Consider the following 23,052-nt stretch of genomic DNA (forward strand, 5'->3'; position numbering starts at 1 on the left):
ACAAGAATACGATCGACCCGCTCGCTCAAGGGTCAGTTAGATCATATACTCTTTGTTTCTGAACAGAGACGTTGAGGGAAATTCCACTGTCCGTTCAGCGGCTGAGCGAGAGAACTGACCTAAGTTAGGTTGAGTTGAGTTGATCTGTAGTTCGATACGGTCCCCCGGTCTCTCGGCAATGAGGTGCCAACTTGCTGTGGGGGTTTGAACCTATCACACCTGTTGGCACTCCGTATTACTCGCCGACGAAAACAAAGAAAACCATTCTCCAATTATATTTCAATCCTAGGGTGAGGAAGATGCGTTTCGCCTTGTACGGCCTGCCTTGCTTGGTTTTCTTGGCTCTGTCGTATGATCGAAAATGCCGCGGTACAATGGCACGTGTACCAAGACAGCCTCTAGAGAATGGCATTATCTCATTACTCTGTATTTTTGATGCAAATTTGGTGGTTGGACGGGAAAATCAATCAGCTGATTCAAAGTCTCCCGACACGCCTTCCCGTTTTCTAGATGAAGCATAACGTCGAGACAAGAGCCGACTGGTCCATGGAAAGCATTGCCTAACAAGATCACTGTACCATGCTCTCGCAAAGCACGCCACGCTCCTTCCGTCGAGCCCGACGAGAAATCGATTTGTTCCGCCTTTAAAGAGGCCTGGCTATCTGCAACGGGGTTGTGGTTTGTTGCCAGCTGATCAACACTTGAAAGTGGTGGTGTGCTGATTGCGTTTTGTTGTCATTCCAGGATGGGATCGAATCGAGCATCAAAACCAATGGCCCCAGCAGGTGGCTCTTTTGCGGCATCCTCAAATGAGCTGATATCTCCCTACAGGTATTTCCGTCTGAGCGCCAGCTCTTCGCCTGTATTCAAGTGTGTCACGTACCACCAGCTTGTCGCTCGGCCGAGTTTCGTTAAGCTCCCTGGATATTCAGTGCTTCGCAATCATGGCCGAAATCATTGGCCTCGTGGGCGTTGCATCTCAACTGGTCGAGCAGGTTGTCGAGGCCATTTCGCTGGTGAAGCAGGTCTGGGACGCGTACCACACCCTGCCTGACCAGTTGAGTCGGTGGCAGAGTGAGATGGAGGAGTTCAGAGACATAGTGCAAGCTGTGCAGAATGAACCAGCCTTCGAGGAGAAAATTGTCATTGTAAATCTGAAGGTATGCAGCGAACTTGTTACAGACATCGGAGTGAAGTACAAATCGATTCTAGGAACGATCAAGGGAAAAGGCCATCCGAAACTCGACAAGCTCTTCACGACGTTCCGCAAACTGCGAGAAGAAGGGGGCCTTGACGATTTGTTCAATCAACTCAACCGACGGAAAGGATCATTGTTGATTATCATCAATGAAATACAACCGTGCGTTTCCCGGAATTCGAGGCTAGATTTTGACCAGGCTCACAACTAGTAGGAGATTTCTGAGGGCTCTGGAGCTCCAGCTCGTCGTCGTCGATCAAAAGATTGGTGATCTCAAATGCAGCTTCCTCACAGCACAAAACACTGTCACACAACTGTCCACAAAATTGGACAGGCTAGAGGCAACGTTGGTAGGAAGGATTATATTTCACATCATCCCCGCTATTTCATGTCTAACATTCTCAACTGTAGGTGAACATCGATTCTCGTGCGCAAGAGAGCTTACCGCGAACTCATAGAGTGAATCTGATGGTCGAATTTCCTCAAAACACCAAATAAGTCGAACGTCAGAGTTTCATTGACCATATTTCGCGGTCACTCAATGTGACAAAAGGCAACAGACGAGCGGTACCGGAAGGAATTGGAGGCGCAGGGTGGAAACCAACCGAGAAAATCCGTTAAAACATGAACTGACTGAGATCTAGCAAAACGCAGATCGCTCTGGAGCACGCATACCGCGTACAAGCGGACTCTCCAACAACCTCTGTGTACTGGATCAACGCGAGCACAAGCGGCAGTTTTCATCAGAGCTTTCGGAGGCTCGTCAGCGTTGTAGAGATTCCTGGTATAGATCTCGCTAGAGCCGATGTGGCCCAAGTTGCTAAGCAATGGCTTGAGGGTCAGGACTCCGGAGTATGGCTGCTGATCATTGACAATGCAGATGAGCTGCGCTTATTCTACCCTGACTCGTATCAGGATGATCCATATCGGGATGATCCATACGAATGTGATGATGACGCTCAGGAGCCACTGTCGAATTTCTTTCCGGACAGCAACGTGGGGTCGATCCCGCTCACAACCAGAACCTTCGCTGTTGCGAATCGATTTGCTTCCGAACGAATCGACGCTGTCATTAACGTGGATGAAATGACAAACGCAGAAACGGCAGAGCTCATCTTCAGCCGAAGTGGCCTAGGGCCTGAGAGTGTCTCTTCTAATGATCTCGAGAAGCTTCTTGGGGCTTACCTTCAGTATCTGGCTCTTGCCATTACACAGGCCGCTTGCTACATCTCTGAACGTAAGAAGTTCAACGCCTCGGTGTCGGACTACCTGAAGCTCCTCGAGGGTGGACCGCAACACTCTGAGTCGACCATCATGGATACTCTCAGCAAGGAATTCGAAGCACATGGACGATATCGAAAACGCAAGTTTCAACGACATCCAGTGGCGTTCACCTGCTACATCTCGTTTCTACAAATTAAGAATAGCAACAAGCAGGCAGTCAAACTCCTCTCGACCATGGCCACCGTTGATCGATCGCAAATACCGAGGGATCTCTTGCTGGAAGATTCTGAGGAGCAGTATGGCGAGACCCCTAAACTCATTGACGCGATAGCCATCCTTGAAAATTACCACCTGGTCACCAGCGATGATGGCAGAGTTTTCAACATGCACCAGCTAGTGCATCTAGGAATGAGAAAGCTTTTGACGGAAGGAAAGCTCGACAGTGTCGCCGACGGTCTTTTGATCAAACTCTCTGAAACGTTCCCCAAACCGGAAGACGAGAAACCAGAAATCGGAGATATTTACGCATCCCACGCGAAGAAGGTTATTGACCACGATGTTGAAGGGAAACTGCTTGGAGTAAAACTCGACCGTTGTCATTACGTTTGTCGGCATTACCTGCGCCGGGGTGACTATAATACTGCTTTTGATCTTGCCCGAAAGGGCGCTGATTGGAGCAGAGCCGGTGTCGGAAAAAAGGACCCCAAAAACTTGGGTTGCCCTGGACGATCTGGCATATGTTTTACTGAAACGGGGCCAGTATACAGAAGACAGAGATTGCAGAAAATCGTCCGCACAAAGATTAAAGCACTCTCATGTGTGAATTCGGCTACCGCCAGCAGCGCGACTTGTCCGTTGGCTGCACACACCCTTCGCGTTTCTGGTCAATGGACGCTGCCGTTGTGGAACGATCTCAAACAGATTTGCCGTATACGCCAGATTCTCAAACGGACAAGAAGAACTCAAACCCAGGTGCAGCTGCACAATCAAAATGTTTCTTACAATCTGAGTGACCATGGTTGACCGGGGCTACCCACCGGTCGCGCTCGCAATCGAGCCTCCCAACGAGGAAGATGGCTTTACAGGCCGTAAATAAAAGTGTACTTCCGGTCCGCATATCTTCGGGGATTGGTTTTCTCGTCTTCGATCTCTTCGGGGCTCATGGCCGCCAGTTTGGCTTGCCGTCGCCTGTTGACCGCTGCCAATGTGAAACGGTACGCAAGGTATCCGGCCAATGCCACTGCGATGAATGCCAACGTCACATAGAATGGTCTGTTGGAAGGGTGAGAATATTAGTCTATGATCAAGACGAACGAGTTGCGTTGGTTCTTGGGTGTATGTGACTTACATCAGGTACTTCGGTCCATACGATGCGCGGAAGAGTTGAGAGCCGATGACGCCAGACAGATTTCCGAATCCATTGACGCCCAAGACGAGTGCTCTCTTGCCGGGCTCTAAACACTCTTTGCATTAGCGAAGCTTCCCGTATCTTCCGGGGTGCGCACGTACCAGGAGTATTCCCGCTTAGCCACGCCACGGTCAACGGCGCAGACACATAACTGCCGAACAGCAAGATGCACAAGCCAGCGTACTTGCCGCCGTGGCCTTGGGCAGTGACGGTGATGATAAGCCCGACGAGTGTGATTAGGAGACCGACAAAAATGTGATAGCCACGTTCCTTCCTAAGATACTGGATGTGAGTAGGTTTGCCGCATAAATGAAAGCGGGACGATTGCTTACATCCGGTCGGAACTGACGGCGAAGATGTACAGCCCAACTGCTCCACAAATATATGGCGGCACAGACATCTGGAAGAATTAGAACCTTCTTGCGCACGGAGGGTGTGGACTCTTTACCAAGTTTGCCTCGATCGAGGAATATCCCAACCCGGAAACAACAAGGGGGAGAAACACAGAGAAGGCTTGACCAGGGACGCTAGCTAGTATGTTGAAAAAGAGCACATACCAGAGCTTCCAGTCCTTTGCCGTCTCAATCACGTCTCGTCGAGTCAACCTCTCGTTTTCGACCCCGCTGTCGCCATAGGTATGCTGCGCGTACATCGCGTTGTCCAAGCGGATCCGCTCCACCGCGTATGCACGGTCTTTTTCTCTCAGAAACCATGCGCTGCCCGGACCGAGAGGCAGCCAGAACCACGCGATAATGGCGATCAGGCACGTAGCGCCGCCTTCGATGATGAAGAGGTATTGCCAGTTTTTGAGCGAACCGGTCTTGATGTGGAAAATGCCATACGCTTGATCACTCGTTCAGCGTTCGTTTTCATCTTGCAAATGAAGATGGACAATACTTACCGATAGAGCCAGAGAACGCACCAGCGATGGCATATTGGCCGTAAAAGAGTCCTATGCGGACGGCAAGGTCGAAGCGCGTATAGAAAGTTGACAGGTAGAAGACACCTGAGATGTGTCACACGTATAAAGTCAGTGTTGTTCAAGACACATTCCTCCACAGGGGCGGTGTTTAGAGCATCGCTTGTGCGCAATCTGTTGAAAAAAGGGAATTTCAGACGCGACAAGAGCGACTGGACTTACAGCAAGGATAGAATCCAGCTTCCTGTTCTAGAATTAGCACTGAATAGTTCTATCAGGAAACACCGGTGCTTGTTCCTCCAACACCAGTGAAGGGTTCTCGAGGAAGACTTACGAAAAGGCCAATGAGTAGACGCGTACCAATGAGCGTACCTGCCAACAGGGTCAACAATTGTCTCGGTGGGAACGGTTTGCTCCCGTCAAACCTCGCCCTTTTATGAAAGCCTGGCAAATGGTGAGGATGCCCCAGCAAACCATGATGACAGGCACCCAGTTCTTCGCTCCCAGATATCTTCCTATGGCAGCGGAGGGAGGCTGGAATAGCACGAAAGTGATGAAGAACAAGCTCACAGCCAGGTTGAGATCGTCCGGGTGAGCTCCGATGTCCTTCGTAAAGCCTAGCATGACAGTGTCAGGAGAAAGGCTAAAGTTTGACTGGCATCAATGTCCTTGGACTGGACTCACCTTGGGTCTCAGCATTTCCCACATTACCCCGATCCAGGCCGTTGAAGAGATATAACAACGACAGGAAAGGCAGGAGTGCAATATCAAATTTCCGGTTCAACGCCCGGTTCAGAGCTTTCTCTTCATTTGTCACGGGGACGTGACCAGCAGGCACGTTTCCGCTCGCCTGACGATCGGTCTCAATGGGAGACCAACCAGCCTCGACATGGTCCGAGAGTTGTTTCTCAGACATCTGGGTCAATGAAGAAGTGTTATCAGAATCAGAAATCGCGCAGAACTATAACTCCGAGTATGTTCAAACGAGATCAGACATCTCTCCTACCTGAAGCAAGTGGCCCAGCTTTATATCCTACCCATAGGCATAATGGCGAAGTTCCGCGTGCGGGTACAGTAACCGTACAGGCGACACCGATTTGGAAGCGACAATCAAGATGCGGGAGAGTACTAGGTGCGGAGAGTGATGTAAAGGCGTCGCAGGTAGGCAAGAAAAACCCCCAGGAACCCCAGACCATGACAGCTACCCGGTTTTGACAAAGGTTTTTGTGTGGGGTGTTGTGCGCCGAGTTGACTGGCGGCCTTCGATAGCCAAGCAAGCTTGGTGGAACATACGGGTAGAGTACCCGCGATGGCAAAGTGGATAGACGGCATATGTCACCTTGATAGGAATGGTTCAAAGGCCCTCCATTCTGCATGTTCCTCCCATAAGTACCAACTGCTCCGGCTGCCCTGAAGTGAGGGCTGAGCTCCAGTTGCTGACATAGAGACTTCTCGCGGCAAACAATCGACCACGATGGCAGTTGACCACGAGGACGCTGGCAAGCGATCAAAGACCATCGACATAGGCTTCAATGGAATTTCAGTATCAACTGATTTTCGGGGAACGGTATCATTGGCCTCGGGGCAATCAAAAGTACAACCTGCTGACAACAGTGCCAGATCCTGCAAATAAGCGCCTTCCACCCCAAACATGGCATTGTTCTCGCTGAGCCCTATGTGCAGTTCGATGGCACTAGGTTCAGAGATACTCCATACGTACGAGAGTACCGAACTCGAATGCTGAAGTCCGTCAAGACGGGCAAGCCAGGTTTCGGGCTGCGTTTCGAAGTCGAGACCCTGGACACGAAAGTAACCCTCGACGGCTTGGGCCGGGCGACAATCTCTTCCCGCACGATTGACGGTCTGGCAATAACGACATCTCTGCGCGTCACCGAAGATGGAGAGGTCATTCAATCTTCGGAGGTGAAGTCTTTTTGCGACTCAACGTCCCATTTAATGTACACTATGGATTGTGGTATCAGCGTCAACCGGGCATCGGTGAGTTTTCTCCATAAAATATATCGCTATAGCAGAGCTCTTTTAAGACTCTGCGTTTCTGAAATGGGCTTGCCGATGCTCTTGCCGATGCTAACGATGAATCAGTATGGGCAACTTACTGAAGGGGGACCAATTCCAATCCCCAAGTCAGAGAACAAAGTCAGCATCGCTGATGGTGGCCGGGGCTTTCAGATCGTCAACGCTCCCCTTGGTGCACAATTTGAAGGACATTTGGAAAGCGACGGTCAGTGGGTCAACTTGCAGGAGGCTCTTCAAGAGAAGACTTTTGTGAACTGTCCTGTAGAAGGAGCATGTTGTCAGACCTTGGTGATTCCGCCACGAGCGTCGAGGGCGCTGACGGCAAAATTCACCTTGCGGCCGGGAACTGGTTTTCAGACGTCTCGCGAGGCAAATCTTTCACCAGTAGTTGGATTACCACCGCTTTGGCAGGACCAAGAGACTACCAGCAAGTTCATCGTCCGCAGAAACCTGGAGTACATCCTTGGTAACTGCACGGTCCCGCTGTCGCCTTCCAAGCATGCCGTTTGCCTCCTAACGGATCATGTTGCTTTACCGCTCGGGTGGATGAGAGACAATTAGTAAGTGTCAGCAAATCCCGTTTGTTGTTGCTAACCCCCAAAAGTTGGCAGATTCAATTTTTGATCCAAGTGTACCGGAACCTTCAGAGGTTGTCAGAGGGAGAAACTTGCGTCGCTTACTCTCAAGTGATCAAAGCCACGGCTAAGGGTCATTTGACATGGATTTTCCGATATGCACAGCAGCCACACCACTTCTGGCACAGGTCATATCTCACAACAGGCCGGCCCAAAGACGGGGCAGTGTTTCAGCTGGACCAGCAGTGCTATCCGCTGCTGGAGGTCTGTGACTTCTGGGAGACCTTTCCAGAGGAACAACCATTTGTGGAAGAAATCCTGCAGTCAGACGCTCTGTCTCAAGTCCTGGCCCTCATCGAATTAAAGAGGGATCAATCTACTGGACTCTTCCCGACTGATGAAACTCCGGGCGATGATGCGGTAGAATATCCGTTCCACTTCTCGAGTCACATTTTGTTGTGGCACGCGTTGTCCAGGCTTGCGAAAGTAATGACGCAGGTGACGGGTTCTCCATTGGGGAAGCGGCTGGCGGGCTTCGCTGAAGACGTGCGTACTGCAACGTTGAAGCATTTCCTGTGTGCTGATCCATTGCGAGGTTCGCCCTCGTTCTCGTACCTGGTGGATGGTGCGGGTCAGCGGACATTTTACCACGATGCCAATGACCTGCCAACACTTTTTGCTCCCTTGTGGGGTTTCATAAGGACCAGCATTGAAAAGCAAGCGTGGCAAGGCACGATGGAATTCGCCTTCACCGCTGCAAATGAAGGAGGGTACTATGGTGACGGAGCTTTTGGAGGCTTGGGCAGCGTTCATACGCCAGGGCCGTGGACACTGGGATATTTCCAGCAATGGAAGTATGCTCAGATGACGGGCGACGCGCAGGGAGAGGCTGTAGCATGGAAGAAGATCTGTGGCGTGATGTTGTGGGATGGGACATTTTCGGAGGCGGTGGACGGGCACTCAGGGGAGTGTACGAGCAAAGCCTGGTTTAGCTGGCCTGGATCGATGATCGGGAGCGGGTTGCTTTCGCCAGGAGTTAGAGAGAGGTACCTCTAGGTACGGGGTGTTTGGCGTGAGTTTGTGGAGATGCATTGCAGGTGAGGGTGAGGATACGAGGTACAAGGTACAGGGCACTGGGCACGGGCAATGGGAGGAGCACGGAATACGAGGATGCGCAGCTCGGAAATTAAGAGCTCGGCAAACTTTCCTTATAAATCGAGTGTCGCTCTAGAGCTCCATCTTTTCTTCCTTCTCAGTAGCAAGGCTCCTCTCCTTTCTCACTGACTCAATTTTATTCAACGCCTGGCAGGAAGTGGAAGGTGAGTCGAGGTAGCTGTCTGCTATAGTCTCGTCCAGAAGCATTTCGTCATCCCCCTGGACCGTCAAACGCGCTATGTCGCCCCCTCCCAAGCCATCCCACCTTGGTCCGTGGTGGTAGGCCCGGCGGATGGAGCGTCTACCTGTCAACCCTCGGCGGCATAGAATTGCACCGGAGCTACGGAAGAGAATTGCCCAAGCGTAGGACCCCTCCCCTGCCCCTTGCGTTGTTTGTATGCCTTGAAACTTACTCTCCGCGTCCCGAATCAAGATGCAATAATTGCAATATTAAACGGGCCAAATGCTCTGGAGGCCAGCCATGCGAGAGATGCCGCAAATCGTCGCGCGAGTGTTTGTATCCTCAAGCCGTGCAGACCGTCTCGATCCCACGCCAAGAGTACGATACGCTCAAAGCAAGATGTGCGTTGCTGGAACAGGCTCTCGCAGAAGCCATCCCTTCGCAACGTGAGAGGGATAAGTTGATTCAGCATATTCAAGCAAACAACCGTGCTCCCGAAGAACCTAGACCTCCCGAAAATTACGGCGAGGACATGGCCGAAGACAGTCAACACTTCCGAGAAGGGCGTATCCTTCAAGATCCCGATGGCACGGTGCGCTATCTCGGTGAATCTTCAGGCGCCACTTTCCTAAATCACTTACGAGAATATATGGCGACGGTGTTTCCGCTGGCCTTCGAGGCCGCTTGGACAGGTGCCTCGAACCCGGATGCCACGGCCTTCATCTCGGCGCTGGGCAAATATCAGACTCATGATAGCCGACCTCTGTTGACCACTACCGTCGACCCTCTCATATCCCCAACAAACGAGCAGGCTGCGGCTATGCTGTCAGAATTTCAACACTCGGCTCAGAATGGTGAAGGCACTTTCGCTTCTGGAGGCATCTATTATTGGATTGATGTGCAGGCTGTGCTGGACGAATATCGAGCCTATGTCGAGGGTGTGAGGACGATCGAAGCGAGTCCTAATATGGCGACGGCCAATGCTGCGTTCGCTGTTGCTTGTCAATTCAATCCAAAATGTGCGCCGCCGTGGGAAACTGGATTTGGACAGACCTTCTTCGCGAGGGCGAAAAGCCTAGTTGGAAATCCCCTCGACGATTCGACCATTAACGATGCAACCGTCCTTGCTCTTCTGGGGTTTTACCTGCTTAATAGCAATCGACGTGATGCTGCATACATCTACGTCAGCGTCGCAATGCATATTCTGATTGTTCATGGAGTTCACCGAGCCTGGATGGTCGACGAGCGAGGCAAACGGCTGTTTTGGACTGTTTATGTCCTAGATCGGTCAACCCACAGCTTCCCTCTTAGTCTTCGGATTTGCTAACAAGTTGCAGTTGGCTGAGCTGCCTAATGGGAAGACCGGCCCTTATTTCCGACGACGCAATCAAATTAGATCTGCCCCGAGATTCAAGGTACGCAGATTCTCCCCGGCCTCTAAAGTGAAAGCTGACGAAGTACAGTGACTTAGCTCCTGCAGATGGCCTTCGCGCTCATATTGAGCTTGCCAGGGTCTCCAACTATATAGTTTCAAACGTTTATGACGTTGCACGCCAGAGCGATGAACCTCTCATGACGACTTTATGCATTCAGAAAGCCCTCAGGTTGTTGAAATCTTGGTCAAAAAACCTTCCGGCTGCCGTTATAGGTACAGAGGAGAATTTGAGCCGGGATCGCGCTGTTGGGGAGCTGCACATGGCTCATAATCAGGTGAGCTGATCAGAATGCCCAAAGGCAACTTTGCTAACATTGCAGCTCATCATTCTTACTGTCCGACCTTTGCTCTTCATCAACGTCAAGAGATTTACAGCAGATATGCTTTTGAACCGTCGAACAACAGGCCTTGAAATATCGCACAAGGCGGAACTCGATCTCTGTGCAGATGCTGCAAGAAGAAACATCCGCCTCTGGCATCGACTTTTGAACCTACAACGGCCAGCGAGGCTGTCAGTTTCCAGCGTGCATTATTTGTTCAATGCTGCTCTCACATTGCAGCTTTATCAGCTTCTGGCCCATAGTGAGGCACAAGAAGACTATGAGGAAGTTGGTTTTGTCATTTCCATCCTGGATGTGGACCAAAGTAGCAACAAAGAGTACGCCGCCGATTGCGCAAGGGTTCTCACCGACTTCAACTCGCTCATGGCCAGACTAAAAATCGTCGATCTGTCGAGGACAGGCCCTCGAGGAGAAAACGTTCGCGACCGTGTGCATGGTTTGCCGTCTGACTCTTCCATTATCCTCTCTCTGGACGGCGAGAGAAGTCCGACACGCTACGCAGAGTTCCAGCGTCAATATCGGGCTGATTTTATTGAAGCAAATGCTGAGCGCACAAGCTTGCCGCTGTATGATCATCGCACTTACAATGAGCTTATATCCTGGCTGGAAAGTGATAACCTCCAACAAAAGTTCGACTTCCCGCATCGCTTTGGATGAACTCATCCTGGCCACTCGGCTGCTTTGACCGCGAATCGTGGCAGAATCGATCACACCGAATCACACTGGATCATACTTCACAGATGATGAAATTGACCCATAGTCTGCTGTACACTGGGTCCAATATCCGTACGACGCCATTTCGCCCACTTCCTGGCGGTCAAGTACATCAGATGGTTTACTCTCCAACGCCCAAAATCGTTATCAACAACGGTCAACTCCCGTTCCGCTGGTCTATCCGGACGAAATGGCTCACCGTCACGTGCTGTAAGCCAGCAATGACTTACATAATGCTCCTGCCATTGCTTGTTGGCTTATGACTGGAGCCCATTACCATTCACCTCCATTTCTACGGAGCCAATCAGGGCAGACATTATGCTTGCGCCTCCTCCGCAGAATATATACAACCTTGGTCTCCTTCCAGCTCGAAGAACTCATACAGCTCGACAGATCCAACAGCTCTCACAATGGCTTCTCCTCACGCACCCGTCAATCGATTTCTTGAGGGTATCAATACCGCAAATCTCGAAGTCATGTTGAGTGCTTTTGCATCGGATGCTGAGGTCATCGATGATGGGAAGAGTTTCACTGGTGATGCGATAACAGCCTTGTGCGAACACGGCATCATAGGCCATCAGGGGCGAGTCAAAGTCCTGGATCAAGCCATCCAAGATGACGGCAAGACGCACACCCACATCATGATGGACGGAGACTTTGGCAAAGAATTTGGGATTCACGAACCCTTCGACTTGTTCCTTCTCGCCTCGGTCAAGAATGACAAGATAACACATCTCAACATGGGCGATGTCGATCCTAAGAAGCCGACCATGCGGGCGGTCTATGCGTCGGTGGCTAGTCCGCAGGACCCATTGTCATCAATCCGGATCGGCCAAAGGAATATCCCGGAGCCTAAGGAAGGATGGGTCCGAGTGAAGATGCAGGCTGTGGGTTTAAACTTCCACGACATCTTCACCTTGCGAGGAATGCTGATGCATGAGATCCGCTATCCAATGATCCTGGGCAATGAAGGTGCCGGGATACTTGAGGATGGGACAGAGATTGCCATCTATCCAAACATGGGGGATCCCGACTGGAAAGGAAATGAGACGATTGACCCAAAAAGACACGTATTCGGCGAACTTGTCCAAGGGAATCTGGCCGAATATGCCATAATTCCCAAAAGAAATGCCGTGCCCAGGCCCAAGGGACTGGATGCGAAATCAGCAAGCGTGATGGGAATTGCCTGGTTGACAGCCTACCGAATGATGTTCACGCAGGCGAAACTTAGAGCTGGCCAAACTGTTCTGGTACAAGGATCATCTGGCGGTAAGAACTCAGCCGCTGAATTTGGATTTGCCTTTTTTATATCCTCCATGGCGATGACTGACATTTGACTATTTGCAGGGGTCACGACAGCACTCATTCAGATGGGCTCGGCTGCTGGTTTCCGCGTATGGGCGACGGGCCGGACGAAAGCGAAGCGCGACCTCGCAAGCTCGCTTGGCGCAGAAGGTACTTTCGAGCCCGGCGCGAAGGTGCCATATCTCGTGGATGCTGTGTTCGACACGTCAGGAGCATCGACAATGTCCCACTCTTTGGCTTCCGTGAAACCAGGCGGCACGGTAGTGTCATGCGGAGTTCACTCGGAGGGCGCCTCTAAAAACATCACCCTAAACTTGATGCATCTCTTCGTAAATCAGATCACCCTGACAGGGGTTTATACGGGCACACGTGAGGAATTCGTCAACTTGCTGGATTTCATAGCCACCACCGGCATCAAACCATGTATTGGCAAAGTGCTGCCTTTGGAGAATGCTGACGAGGGGCTGAAGGACATTTGGGAGGGCAAAACGAATGGGAAAATTGTAATCGAGATGTGAGAATAGCGCCGAGACGCCAAGGCGGCTACTGCCGGGTCTAGCATTAGACTATCATGTAAATGGTATAGCGTCGTGCCTGGAGACTCATCGCCGAATGCGGCTGGGCTGGCTGCTTATCTCCTACAAGTCGTCGCGGACCTCGTACGACTCTAGTCCAGGTTCTTCTTACTCGACGATCGGTACCTCAGGTAAGATCGTCGAAAGAGGTTCACCATAGTGAAGCAGCATTGCGACCAGCACGGGGCCTTTATTTACCTCTGATTACCGCCAGATCGTCGAGAGGTTACTCCATGGCTCTTTGGACCGGCATTCCCGCGGGCATTGGAACGAAGACGAAAGAGGATTCGTGCCCGGTGCCTCGAAAGCCACTCAAATGCAAAGCAAAAAGCCATGACTTCGAAAGGAAACTCTCATCAAGGTTCATCGTTTCCGAAGAGGTGCAGTTGGGTCCCAGTTGTGTTCTCTAGCCGAGGGTCTGACTTCTGTAGATCCTCAAGAATACCGACTTGGAGTACAAGGGCCAATCTCTCCTCTTAATGATGCCCTATGAGATTCTTCTTGCAGTATACGACAATGTCGCTCACGCTCCATCCCAGGTTGCCCTGGCACTAACTTGCAAACGCATGGCCATTGCAGCGCGCAACGTCCAGCTTTGTCTCTCGCCCACCTCGCCCAAGTATGCGGGCTTTCTCCCAAAGGCCGTTTTTGATGTTCCGGAACTCATGACCCAATTGAAGCCCTGGATGCCGGCCGACCTCCGCTTGTGCAATCACTGCCTCACCAACAGACCTCGCCGTGAGGAATATTGGAACACCATCATTGGCTGCGAGGTTAGCAACTTCTGGATCCAGAAGACTGGTTGGAACTTTCACAATGCGAGTTGGCATAAGCAAGTGCACGATATCTGTCCCGCATGCCATGCTTCCTGCACCCTGAGCGATTATGTTGATTGCGATGGTTGTCGAGCCCTCGGGCGACTAGGCGATGTGGACTGGGCCAGGGTATCTGACTCCTGGAGAAGGAGGACGGAAGAGGAACTTCGAGCCGGAAGATTCGCAACAGGACCTTCATAAAGAAGTTCCGAGCCCTCGAACGTGGGAGTCAGACCCAGTGGACTTGGTTGGTTACCGCACATCTCGCTCATTTCTTTTCAACATCGGTCAAGCGGGGCTCTGGCAAGATTTCAATATTTTCAATGACCTTGGTCGGTTCATGTACAGGATCTAAGCGACTTGTACGATCGCTATAATGGTGCTTGAGCTTTCAATGTCAACTTGGCCAAACCCACGAGGTGACTGCATAGCAAGGGGATCATCTGTCAAAGGTCACTTGGAGAAAATGTAAGAGGAGATATACTCGAAGCAACGAGAAATTCAGAGTTCTAGCGGACTGCCACCTGAGCTTCGTCTTTCACGATGCCTACTTGTTCGATTGCACCATTTGCGGTACACTTCCGATGGATGTGCAAATTGACCTTGAGAAAAGCCAATGCAAAACGTTGACACGGCGCAAGAGCAAGAGAAGCAAGCGGTTTTACCTGTGCTCAGCTCATCCAGGGGGCCGAAGCGAGATGAGTGACGGAACGCTTCCGGGTTCCACCAGGGCTATCAAATGTTTTCGGCGGATAGAGCTGAAGGACGCCCTGCAATCGTCAGTGGTTCGCGCGTCTTATATCTGATAATCCTTCGAGCTCGTTGGGAGCCCGAAATGATGAACAAACTATGCTTCATCCGAGTATCTGGCTGCTGGATGATCGGGGGTAAGATTTCAACCTCCTTTGGGTAAGTTCTGGCATTCTCAGCCCCTTACAAGGGGACACTTTACTTCGCGGGTCAGTCAAGATTTCCAGAGCCTACGCAGGACGAGAACGAATGATTGTTAAGATGGCCTGCTGAGTTAATAATGCAGTTGATCTCGACTCTCGAAGAGAGCTTCCCGATTGAGAATGTTCTTCTGTCTAGCGCCGTGGAGAATGGGGGCCATGCTCCCATATTCGGAATCTGGTTATCCCAAACCCTGTCCCGCAGAATTTTTCGTCAGCAACACAAACGGTTTCATGCACCTGAGGGAATGATTGCACGCCTGAAGATATTGGTCGTGGCCAGACAACTTGGGTTGATATGGAGGAGGCGGATGATGCAGGCACCAATCGAAGCTGCTGTGCGGTAACGACAGGACCAACTAGAGCGAAGTGCCAGACCGGCTCGAGGCTGGTTCCCACGAAGACACAGTGATGGGCCCACACGATAGGAGTACTTAACCTGAAGTCACGGCCTTGGATCAAGTCAGTCAACATCTCAACTTGCACCTTTCTCTGAAGCTGGCATTGACCATAATCCCTACATGATACTAATCTAAGTGCAAATATGAAGTCCTTCTCAGTCCTTGGTGTGTCTACATTGGCTGCACTCGTTAGTGCCCAATCTGCACCAAATTTCCCCGTTCAGGTCGACACCAACCTTCGTGTCGACTTCCTCAACAGTTCGGCGAGCGTTAGCCCACCAGGAACGCTGCTGCCCCGAGACGGTATGAGTCTGGACCTGACTCGACGTGACATCTATTGTTAACACATTTGTGCAGATGTGCTCTATGGCCCAACAGTGTATGGCCCCGAAGACGCCACGGAGGAAGCCACATACATGCTCTTCATGGTCGACGAGGACGTCAACACGGGGAACGGCCCGCGGGTTCAATTGCTCCACTACTTTCAGCCCAACCTTGTCGGCATCAACCACGAATTATCCGTTGAGCCAAATGCACGAAATGCCACGACGGCCGTCGGCGCGGAGTATCTGACTCCCTCGCCGCCCGCAGGAGATGGGCCGCACAGATACACGTTACTGCTCTACCCTCAGCCCGGGGACTTTACTGTTCCGCAGGCTTATATATCATTCAGCCCACCTGTCGATGTGAATGCGAGATACCCTTTCAACATGTCCGGTTTTGCTGAAGCTGCTGGTCTGGGACACCCGATTGCCGCCAACTGGTTCCGCGTGGTGAATGACACAGCCAGTACTGAGACTGGCTCGTCGACAACCTCGACGGCCTCGGCTTCGTCCACTGCAACTGCAAGCGCAAGTGCAAGCTCTTCGGCCAATTCCGCAGCTGGCCTAGTCGAAGTGCGTGGCAGTGCGAGAGAATTGGCTGCAGGACTTGTAATGGGCTGCGCTGGTGCATGGCTATGGATGTTCTGATCGACCTGGATGTGCGAGCAAATTGGCTTCACGGTGATGCACTGGTACACTATATTCATACTCTTAGATAGACGGCTTGCTATTTGGTAGATGGCAGAATTGTAAGTGTCATCATGTTTCGGAGGATCCAGAGGGAAGTTCGCTTAAGTTTCGCATCCGATGCGGCGCCGAAGTTTCGTTTCATCCGCCGCGACTCTCCGCATCCAGCATTCTGAATGACTTTCTGCCTGGCACGAGACCGTATTCATAGGTCATATCAGAGACGCTACATCTCGGGATATATATATCTCCCCGACTTGAGGATGAGTGTCCTGCGCTCCTTCTCTGTGCTGAGTATTTACGGCTGGCTGCACAGGAGCAGTTGTGCTCCCTAAGTTTTCATGAATGAAACCCAGCGCTTTCAAAATATCCCTACTCTCCATTCTGCAGATCGACCCGTCACCAATCGACCCGGAAACAACAAGGAAACACCTAGGCGCAATCCAAGCCGGTCGCAGTCATGAAAGAAACGACGTCCGAAGATCAGAATGATGAGTCTGACACGACGCCGCTCACGCCGGGGAGAATGGCTGAATTCTTCGGATTTATAAAGGTAACATGAACCCAGAACTTATTGCGTGGAAATGTGTACCTGGTACCAATGCTAGATCTAGTCATTGCGAGGTTTCGGAGGAGATCTATCCGCCATCACCGCTCCGGCTTTCATCCTTAGCCCGACGTCGTTGACTGAGTTTCCATCTTATTGGTGCGAAGATCCAAGCCTCTTTGTCGCCCCAGCGAAGGAGGGCTCCAAGGTCCTTCGTGCCCTTGCAGTGTTGAAATGGTATCTGGGCACTCTTCGGGCCGAATGGTCCAAGCAGCGCGGGATGAAAAGGAAACCTTTAAACGCCATCCTTGGAGAGCTGTTTCTAGCCCATCGGGAAGATGGGGAGAATGGAAAGACAGAGCTTGTGGTCGAGCAGGTCAGTCACCATCCGCCCATTACGGCGTATCACATCCAGAATGAAAAGTACAAGGTCACATTGGAAGGCTATCATCGGCAGAAAACATACTTCAGGGGCAGGCCTTGCATTGACCGAATTGGACATGTCTTGCTCCACCTGGATGCCTTTGACGAAGACTATCTGGTCACCCTACCAGGCCTTCGTCTAGAAGGACTGATTCCTCCGCCGCCCTACCCAGAAATGGAAGGCAGGAACTACATTGTTGGCAGCAATGGCATCATGGCAGAAATCGAGTATTCCGGCCGAGCGTGGTTGAGAGGGAAGAAGAACTCGTTTCATGCCAAGCTCTACCATGATGGACATGCCAGCTCTCCGCTATTTACCGTCCGGGGTCAGTGGGTAGGCGGCGCGTTTACCATCTACGATTCAGCACGGAGGCCGGTTGAAGTGGTGGACACGGCGACGGCACGCAACCTCCCGGCGATGGTGGTCAAGCCTTTGGAGGAGCAGGGTCCGTTAGAAAGTAGGCGGGTTTGGCACAAGGTGTCTGAGGCCATTAAGCAGGGCGAAACGAGCACTGCAAGTAGGGAAAAGTATAAGATTGAGGAAGAACAGCGGGCGCTTAGGAGGAAAGAGCAGGCAGAAGGCATCGAACGACAGCCTAGATACTTCAAGCCGGGGGAATGGAGGCAGGCGGAGAAGCTATTGGCAAAGGTCGGGATGGACATCAGGAGGGAGGACACCAAGGGCATCTGGCGGTGGATTGGTGGGCAGTAAGCGTGCAGCCATAGCCATATCTACCTATGTACAGCGGACCTCATACCGAGTAGAGGGGATACCTCAGCCTCGTCGGGCAGCAGGCCCAGTCGCCACAGGATAAATATTTTCCCGACGCCCGAATCGTATTGGACCTCGGCATCAAATCCTCGATGGCGAACTTGTGTGAATTGCTCATCAACCACCAAACTCACCTACAATTCATACGATACGTCAAGCCAGTTTTTGCGGCCGAAAGCGACCCGATTCCCGATCTTTATCCTGTCTTGTTATCATATTTTATTTAGACATGCCTCTCACCAGGCGAACTTGCATCTCTCCTTGACCCTACCACCCCCCACTTCGTCACAATGACAGATGCTCTCTGCGGGCCCTCCAACCCGCTTCAGAACTTGCAAAAACACACTCAGGTAGACCGGACGCTGCAGCAGGACCGTCTTGTCAGTAATAGACAGTCGCCTGGCCAGGTGAGTCCATCTTCCCGCTATGTTGCTCGGTCCGCTATTGACTTCTGGTTCTTTGCAGGGCTTTCGCACCCTCGACCCTCGAGCCGGGTCTCTTGACGCCGACTTCCATGCCTTTGAGACGTCCACGCCGCAGCCGTTCCAGTTCCAGCAGCCCGATTTATTCCACCCGCAGAACCATGGCCCTCCTGCTCCAGCACCAGGCTGGGCAGCCGATTTTCAACGGCTATCCATATCCCAGCAACAACCGCTGCCAGCGGGACAATTTCGCACTGAAGCACCGCTCATCAAGTCGACAACGCTCGGCGCATGGCAGAATGAGTTCATGCGCCAACGGTCAGGGGCAGGTACGCCGGTTGCGCAAGGGAAGCAGGCGGTGCGGGATGGTCCAGTGTTGAGCAATGCCGGCATGTTTCAGCAGTCGATGATGGACTACTCACAGCCCATGTACCAATCCTACTCTGGGGGTTTCCAACAGCAGCAACAAATACAGCAGTCGTCAAGAATGAGTATGGAACAAAGGGTACAAATCTCCGACGTGGATTTTGAAGCCGCCTTCGCCGACGCCTTCGCCCACGCTCAACAGATGGACCAAGAACGCGCAACAAGATTTTCTCCCGATCCTGATGCCATGATCTCTAACGCGGACGTGCAACGACCGGACCAGAGAGAAACCGTGCGAATAGGGAGTGATGCCATTGCTTACCGCGAGAAATCGGAACGGACAGCAGAACAAGACACCCGTGACGCGGATGAACTGGCCCGCACTGCAGGCCAGCTCCTCACCAGCGTGTCACACGACAACAGTGAGAAATTCCAAAACAGCCAGTTTCTGCAGCTGATGCGGAAGATAAGGGATCGAGAGGTCGAGGTACAGGGTGATGAACTACAAGAAACCGGCAGATCGACGTCCATATCGACGCCGTCACAGGTGCAAGAACCTCTGCAGGCACCCGCCGAAGCGACGACTACGAATAGCCAGACCTCGCACTTTGAATTCCCCGACATGGACGCCGTCTACGCCCCGACGAACACCAGCGACGCCTGGTCAGAAGACGTGGAAGAAAATATGAACGTGCAGCACCGTTATGCCGGCTCGTGGGACTATCCTCCCGCCAGTGCGCCCCAGTGGAAAGCTTCTCCGGATGCAGTGACTGCGCACGACCCTCAAGTGCTGCTCCAACGGTCACCGTATACGACGTACGGGTTCGATGACGACCAGTATCCGCACCAACCACAGAACCAATTCGAAGCCCTCCACCCCGGCGGAAAGCTCTACCCAGACCAATCTCCCCGCCTGCAGCGTGCCGCCATGGACGCTGCTGAGATGAGCGGCGCCGTTTACCCACCCGTTGTTGAGGGCAGGAGCGCAAGCGGAAGTGCTGAGGGCGCGACGCTGGAGAAACGCATCTCGGCGAGCGATTTCGACTACTTGGATTCAACGTGGTTCAACTTCCATAGATAAATCCCTACCTACCTAAGTAATCCATGCTTTTTCGCTCGTTCGGGGTCTCATTGTCTCTGGAATTCTGATATCACTTTTCCAAGACAAAAATTCAGCGCTCTGTCTCTGCTCCGTCGATCTATCTGCCGGTCTGCTCCTCAGGGCGGGTGGGCGTGAGAATTGCTTGCTTGATTGCTTGTGTGCGGGCTCTGTGAGCGAGTGAGCAAGTGCGTGCCTGCCTCGCATCATCCCGAGCCGGCGTGATGGTTTCCACTTTCTGCACTCAAAGGGGTCTTATATCACCATTACGTTACAGAGTACTTTGTATTTAGTTAGCTTAGACCTTGACTTCTAGACTGCTGTATGTCAAGCTCAATCAAGGCAAAGGTAAATCAAGGCGTAGTTCGGGAATCTTCGAATATTCTGCCCTGCCCTGCTCTGCTCTGCTCTGCTTTTGAGACGTCACCCAAGGTCTCCTTCCGCTGTATGTTGGTTTCGTCGTTGTCGTATCCAGTTATGGACTCCATATCCAGGAACATGCCTACCCCCCAAAGAATGAACGCAAAGCACCTTTGAACACTCGTGTCTTGTCTCCAAGAATTGATCAGCACCAGAAAATGAAGGGCCCTCGCTCTCGCTTTTGATGTCGATCGTCACCCGTCGTGGTCGTCGTCGAGTTGCCGTTTCCATTGCCATTCGCACCAGATGTCTGTTCGGCTCCTCCTGTCTCTGCGGGAGAATTCTCAGCTTCGTCCTGCCCTTGTTCACTTCCTGCCCCATCTAGGTCCATAGTGTTGTCGTCTTCATCCTCCAGCAATCCCAAACTGTCGTTCCACTCCATGCCGTCCCCGTCGCCCAGTAGAGCAACCCGCCACCACCTTCCCATCATGATCTTCCCACCGGGATTTAAGATGCCTTCGTAGGCATAAGCATACTCAATGTCGTTCCAGTCCAAATACTCGCTGAGTCTGAATCTCTCCTCCATCTCCTCGATAGCGACTTTGTCGAGCTTGGAGCCGTCACACCAGAGAGGGTTTGAGAGGAGTTTAGAATGGAGATAGTTATCGAGCCCGGCGTCGATTTCGACTGGATCAAAAGTCGTAGCTGTGCCTGCACCGGTGGCAGTATTATTTTGTATCATCTGTGTCGTAAGGGCAGTTGTAAACGTATCACCATACTCTTCCTCCGCATGCTCGAGGACCTGGATTAGGTAGCGTTTGGAAGGTTTGTAGAGGATCATGACAAGACGATTAAAACCTGGAATGCTGTGGTCTGTGTCCAAGTCCTCCGTCGGCTGCGGTTGGGCAGGGATAGAGTGTATGACGCCCCGAAGACGCAGGGCCAAGTAGGGGTGATATTTGGGTAACTGTGGCACCGCGGGTAGTGTGAGTGTGGCATGTGACACTGGGTCAGAACTTCTCCCGACATAGCTAGGAGATGATATCTGTACAAAGGAGGCCAGTCCTCGGATGAAGATGCATTGAGGGGATGTGAGCTCCGGCATCGTCTTTTGAAGAGCTGGAATGCCGTTGAAAATGGGAGACCAGAAACCGTCGACGTTGTTATCCGTGGAGACGGCAAAATCAAGTTTCTGATCCTGTACTAAGTCCCATGCACCGACTATTCGGGGAATGTTGAGTCTAAATCACTTACCATAGGGTCAACTTCCTGCCAGTCTTCAGCTAGGCTTTGTACTTCCTCCAGCTGCTGCCGCTTCCTTGGCCAGTTAGCGAGTGTCGAATAGTGTCCGTACCACTCCGTGGGAATCTGGAGCAATGAATTTTCCTCGAGTGGCCTTTCCCATTTCTTTGGAGTGATCCCATGGCGCATGAGCTCCTTTGCCATCTTAGCATATGTGTTCTCAGCCATGTCGGTCGATCCAAAACCCTTTCCTGTTTCGATAAGATGACGATGCCAGAAGTTGCGAATATGAAGCAACGCAAAGGTGTCCAGCTCGTGCGTCGGCTTGCTGGGTTTGCGAGAAAGTCTGCACGATCTCAAATGACTGGGCTTCCCCCCTGCCTTGGACATGACTGGCGCCGCCATCTTATGTGTCAATTTGCGATATAGAAGAGATAAGGGTTGACCCCAATCGTACACAACAGCCAGGTCATAGTTCGTCCTCGATGAATTCACAGTATGGGCCATCTGGGAGGCCGGTGACAGCAGCAGATGTGATAAGGTCAGCTGTAATGAATCGAAGAGTGGATGTGCTTGGCCGTATCGTTGGTTGCGACTGGGAAAAAAGGGACATGATAGAAACATTCGCATCCACGGTGAGTGGTGAGGAGATGCAAATGCCGCAAGGTTGCGAGATGTCGACGGTGGAGGAAGATGCTTTTGGGGTTGATTGTAGGCCTCTGGCCCGGAAATGAGCTTCTTGACACTGGGTAGCACGACGTGAACTTACCCAAGACCATGTCCCTCACAACCTCCAATTGAACCAGCAGTCTCTCGTCATCTGGGTCGGTAAACGCTGTAAAATGTTTGAGCACGAATTTCCGCAGTTGATATGCTGGAGCGAACTCAGTCGAACGATCAATGAACGGCCAGTCGAATATAGAGTTGAAGCGCTGGCGCCAGGCCGCCGACTCAGGTGGAATAAGAGCATTGGCGAAGGTTTTGCAGGCGCACATCAAGTTGAAGAGATCTTGATCATCGTGCAGGAATGACACAACCTCGTTTAGGATCTGCTAGATGGTCAGAGGCAGTGTTTCACTCAAGTCTCTCAGAGCTGACTTCAGTTGGGACGCTTTCGAACTTGCTGTGGACATGGAGAGATAATCTGGGCTTCTTTGACAGAGACCAATTGTCCGCCACACCGGTAGTATCACTCATCGAATCGTCAGAAATGATTGAGCTCGAGATTGACTTGCGCTTCAGACCCTCCCTCGGAAGAGGCCTAGTGAAGGTCAATTTGTCGAAGTTCTGCTCAATTTCAAGGTCCATATCATCAAGTTCGGTGGGTGGATCAGAGAGGACGGTGTCGGTGTCGGACGAGGCGTCGACGAGGCTGTTGAAAGCTATGTCGACTGTCGGAAAATCCATGATCCGACATCGAGGGCTGTCAGCAATAACAGCTTCGGGAGCCACCACGCAAAAGAGAGATCACTCTAAAGGAGATACAAGAAGCACAGGGTGGGCCTGTAATGAACCCCAGAAGCGGCTTCAGACTCAAACTGACTGCTCTAACGGGCAGATGGACTGGTAGTCTGAGGG

At 51.9% G+C, this 23,052-nt stretch overlaps 10 protein-coding genes across 10 annotated transcripts; 8 read left to right on the top strand and 2 right to left on the bottom strand.

The window, feature by feature from the left end:
- Window positions 1-944: 944 nt before the first annotated feature.
- Window positions 945-3,445, top strand: Z519_04552 (uncharacterized protein; the record flags this gene model as incomplete). Its single annotated transcript, XM_016762298.1, has 3 exons — window positions 945-1,360; window positions 1,413-1,544; window positions 1,843-3,445. The coding sequence occupies 3 exons, from the start codon at window positions 945-947 to the stop codon at window positions 3,443-3,445; spliced, it is 2,151 nt and encodes a 716-aa protein (XP_016621245.1).
- Window positions 3,446-3,501: 56 nt separating this feature from the next.
- Window positions 3,502-5,665, bottom strand: Z519_04553 (uncharacterized protein; the record flags this gene model as incomplete). The annotated part of the gene is made up of 10 exons (XM_016762299.1): window positions 3,502-3,694; window positions 3,771-3,876; window positions 3,932-4,104; window positions 4,163-4,230; window positions 4,279-4,673; window positions 4,732-4,836; window positions 4,972-4,993; window positions 5,084-5,121; window positions 5,175-5,366; window positions 5,434-5,665. The coding sequence occupies 10 exons, from the start codon at window positions 5,663-5,665 to the stop codon at window positions 3,502-3,504; spliced, it is 1,524 nt and encodes a 507-aa protein (XP_016621246.1).
- Window positions 5,666-6,223: 558 nt separating this feature from the next.
- Z519_04554 (uncharacterized protein) lies at window positions 6,224-8,551 on the top strand (the record flags this gene model as incomplete). Its single annotated transcript, XM_016762300.1, has 5 exons — window positions 6,224-6,316; window positions 6,370-6,747; window positions 6,853-7,346; window positions 7,391-8,407; window positions 8,491-8,551. The coding sequence occupies 5 exons, from the start codon at window positions 6,224-6,226 to the stop codon at window positions 8,549-8,551; spliced, it is 2,043 nt and encodes a 680-aa protein (XP_016621247.1).
- A 455-nt stretch (window positions 8,552-9,006) lies between these two features.
- Z519_04555 (uncharacterized protein) lies at window positions 9,007-11,130 on the top strand (the record flags this gene model as incomplete). The annotated part of the gene is made up of 5 exons (XM_016762301.1): window positions 9,007-9,075; window positions 9,116-9,984; window positions 10,035-10,112; window positions 10,161-10,407; window positions 10,453-11,130. 5 exons carry the CDS (start codon window positions 9,007-9,009, stop codon window positions 11,128-11,130), a joined length of 1,941 nt encoding a protein of 646 aa, XP_016621248.1.
- Window positions 11,131-11,597: 467 nt separating this feature from the next.
- Window positions 11,598-13,010, top strand: Z519_04556 (uncharacterized protein; the record flags this gene model as incomplete). Its single annotated transcript, XM_016762302.1, has 2 exons — window positions 11,598-12,456; window positions 12,535-13,010. The coding sequence occupies 2 exons, from the start codon at window positions 11,598-11,600 to the stop codon at window positions 13,008-13,010; spliced, it is 1,335 nt and encodes a 444-aa protein (XP_016621249.1).
- A 539-nt stretch (window positions 13,011-13,549) lies between these two features.
- Window positions 13,550-14,083, top strand: Z519_04557 (uncharacterized protein; the record flags this gene model as incomplete). Its single annotated transcript, XM_016762303.1, has 1 exon — window positions 13,550-14,083. The coding sequence occupies one exon, from the start codon at window positions 13,550-13,552 to the stop codon at window positions 14,081-14,083; it is 534 nt and encodes a 177-aa protein (XP_016621250.1).
- A 1,293-nt stretch (window positions 14,084-15,376) lies between these two features.
- On the top strand, window positions 15,377-16,204 carry Z519_04558 (uncharacterized protein; the record flags this gene model as incomplete). Its single annotated transcript, XM_016762304.1, has 2 exons — window positions 15,377-15,536; window positions 15,591-16,204. 2 exons carry the CDS (start codon window positions 15,377-15,379, stop codon window positions 16,202-16,204), a joined length of 774 nt encoding a protein of 257 aa, XP_016621251.1.
- Window positions 16,205-16,703: 499 nt separating this feature from the next.
- Z519_04559 (uncharacterized protein) lies at window positions 16,704-17,925 on the top strand (the record flags this gene model as incomplete). Its single annotated transcript, XM_016762305.1, has 2 exons — window positions 16,704-16,796; window positions 16,858-17,925. The coding sequence occupies 2 exons, from the start codon at window positions 16,704-16,706 to the stop codon at window positions 17,923-17,925; spliced, it is 1,161 nt and encodes a 386-aa protein (XP_016621252.1).
- A 350-nt stretch (window positions 17,926-18,275) lies between these two features.
- Z519_04560 (uncharacterized protein) lies at window positions 18,276-19,854 on the top strand (the record flags this gene model as incomplete). Its single annotated transcript, XM_016762306.1, has 2 exons — window positions 18,276-18,392; window positions 18,451-19,854. The coding sequence occupies 2 exons, from the start codon at window positions 18,276-18,278 to the stop codon at window positions 19,852-19,854; spliced, it is 1,521 nt and encodes a 506-aa protein (XP_016621253.1).
- Window positions 19,855-20,437: 583 nt separating this feature from the next.
- Z519_04561 (uncharacterized protein) lies at window positions 20,438-22,881 on the bottom strand (the record flags this gene model as incomplete). Its single annotated transcript, XM_016762307.1, has 4 exons — window positions 20,438-21,430; window positions 21,487-22,193; window positions 22,244-22,523; window positions 22,573-22,881. The coding sequence occupies 4 exons, from the start codon at window positions 22,879-22,881 to the stop codon at window positions 20,438-20,440; spliced, it is 2,289 nt and encodes a 762-aa protein (XP_016621254.1).
- Window positions 22,882-23,052: the final 171 nt, after the last annotated feature.

The sequence above is a fragment of the Cladophialophora bantiana genome (assembly GCF_000835475.1).
Source record: "Cladophialophora bantiana CBS 173.52 unplaced genomic scaffold supercont1.6, whole genome shotgun sequence".
In the NCBI taxonomy this organism is placed as follows: domain Eukaryota; kingdom Fungi; phylum Ascomycota; class Eurotiomycetes; order Chaetothyriales; family Herpotrichiellaceae; genus Cladophialophora; species Cladophialophora bantiana.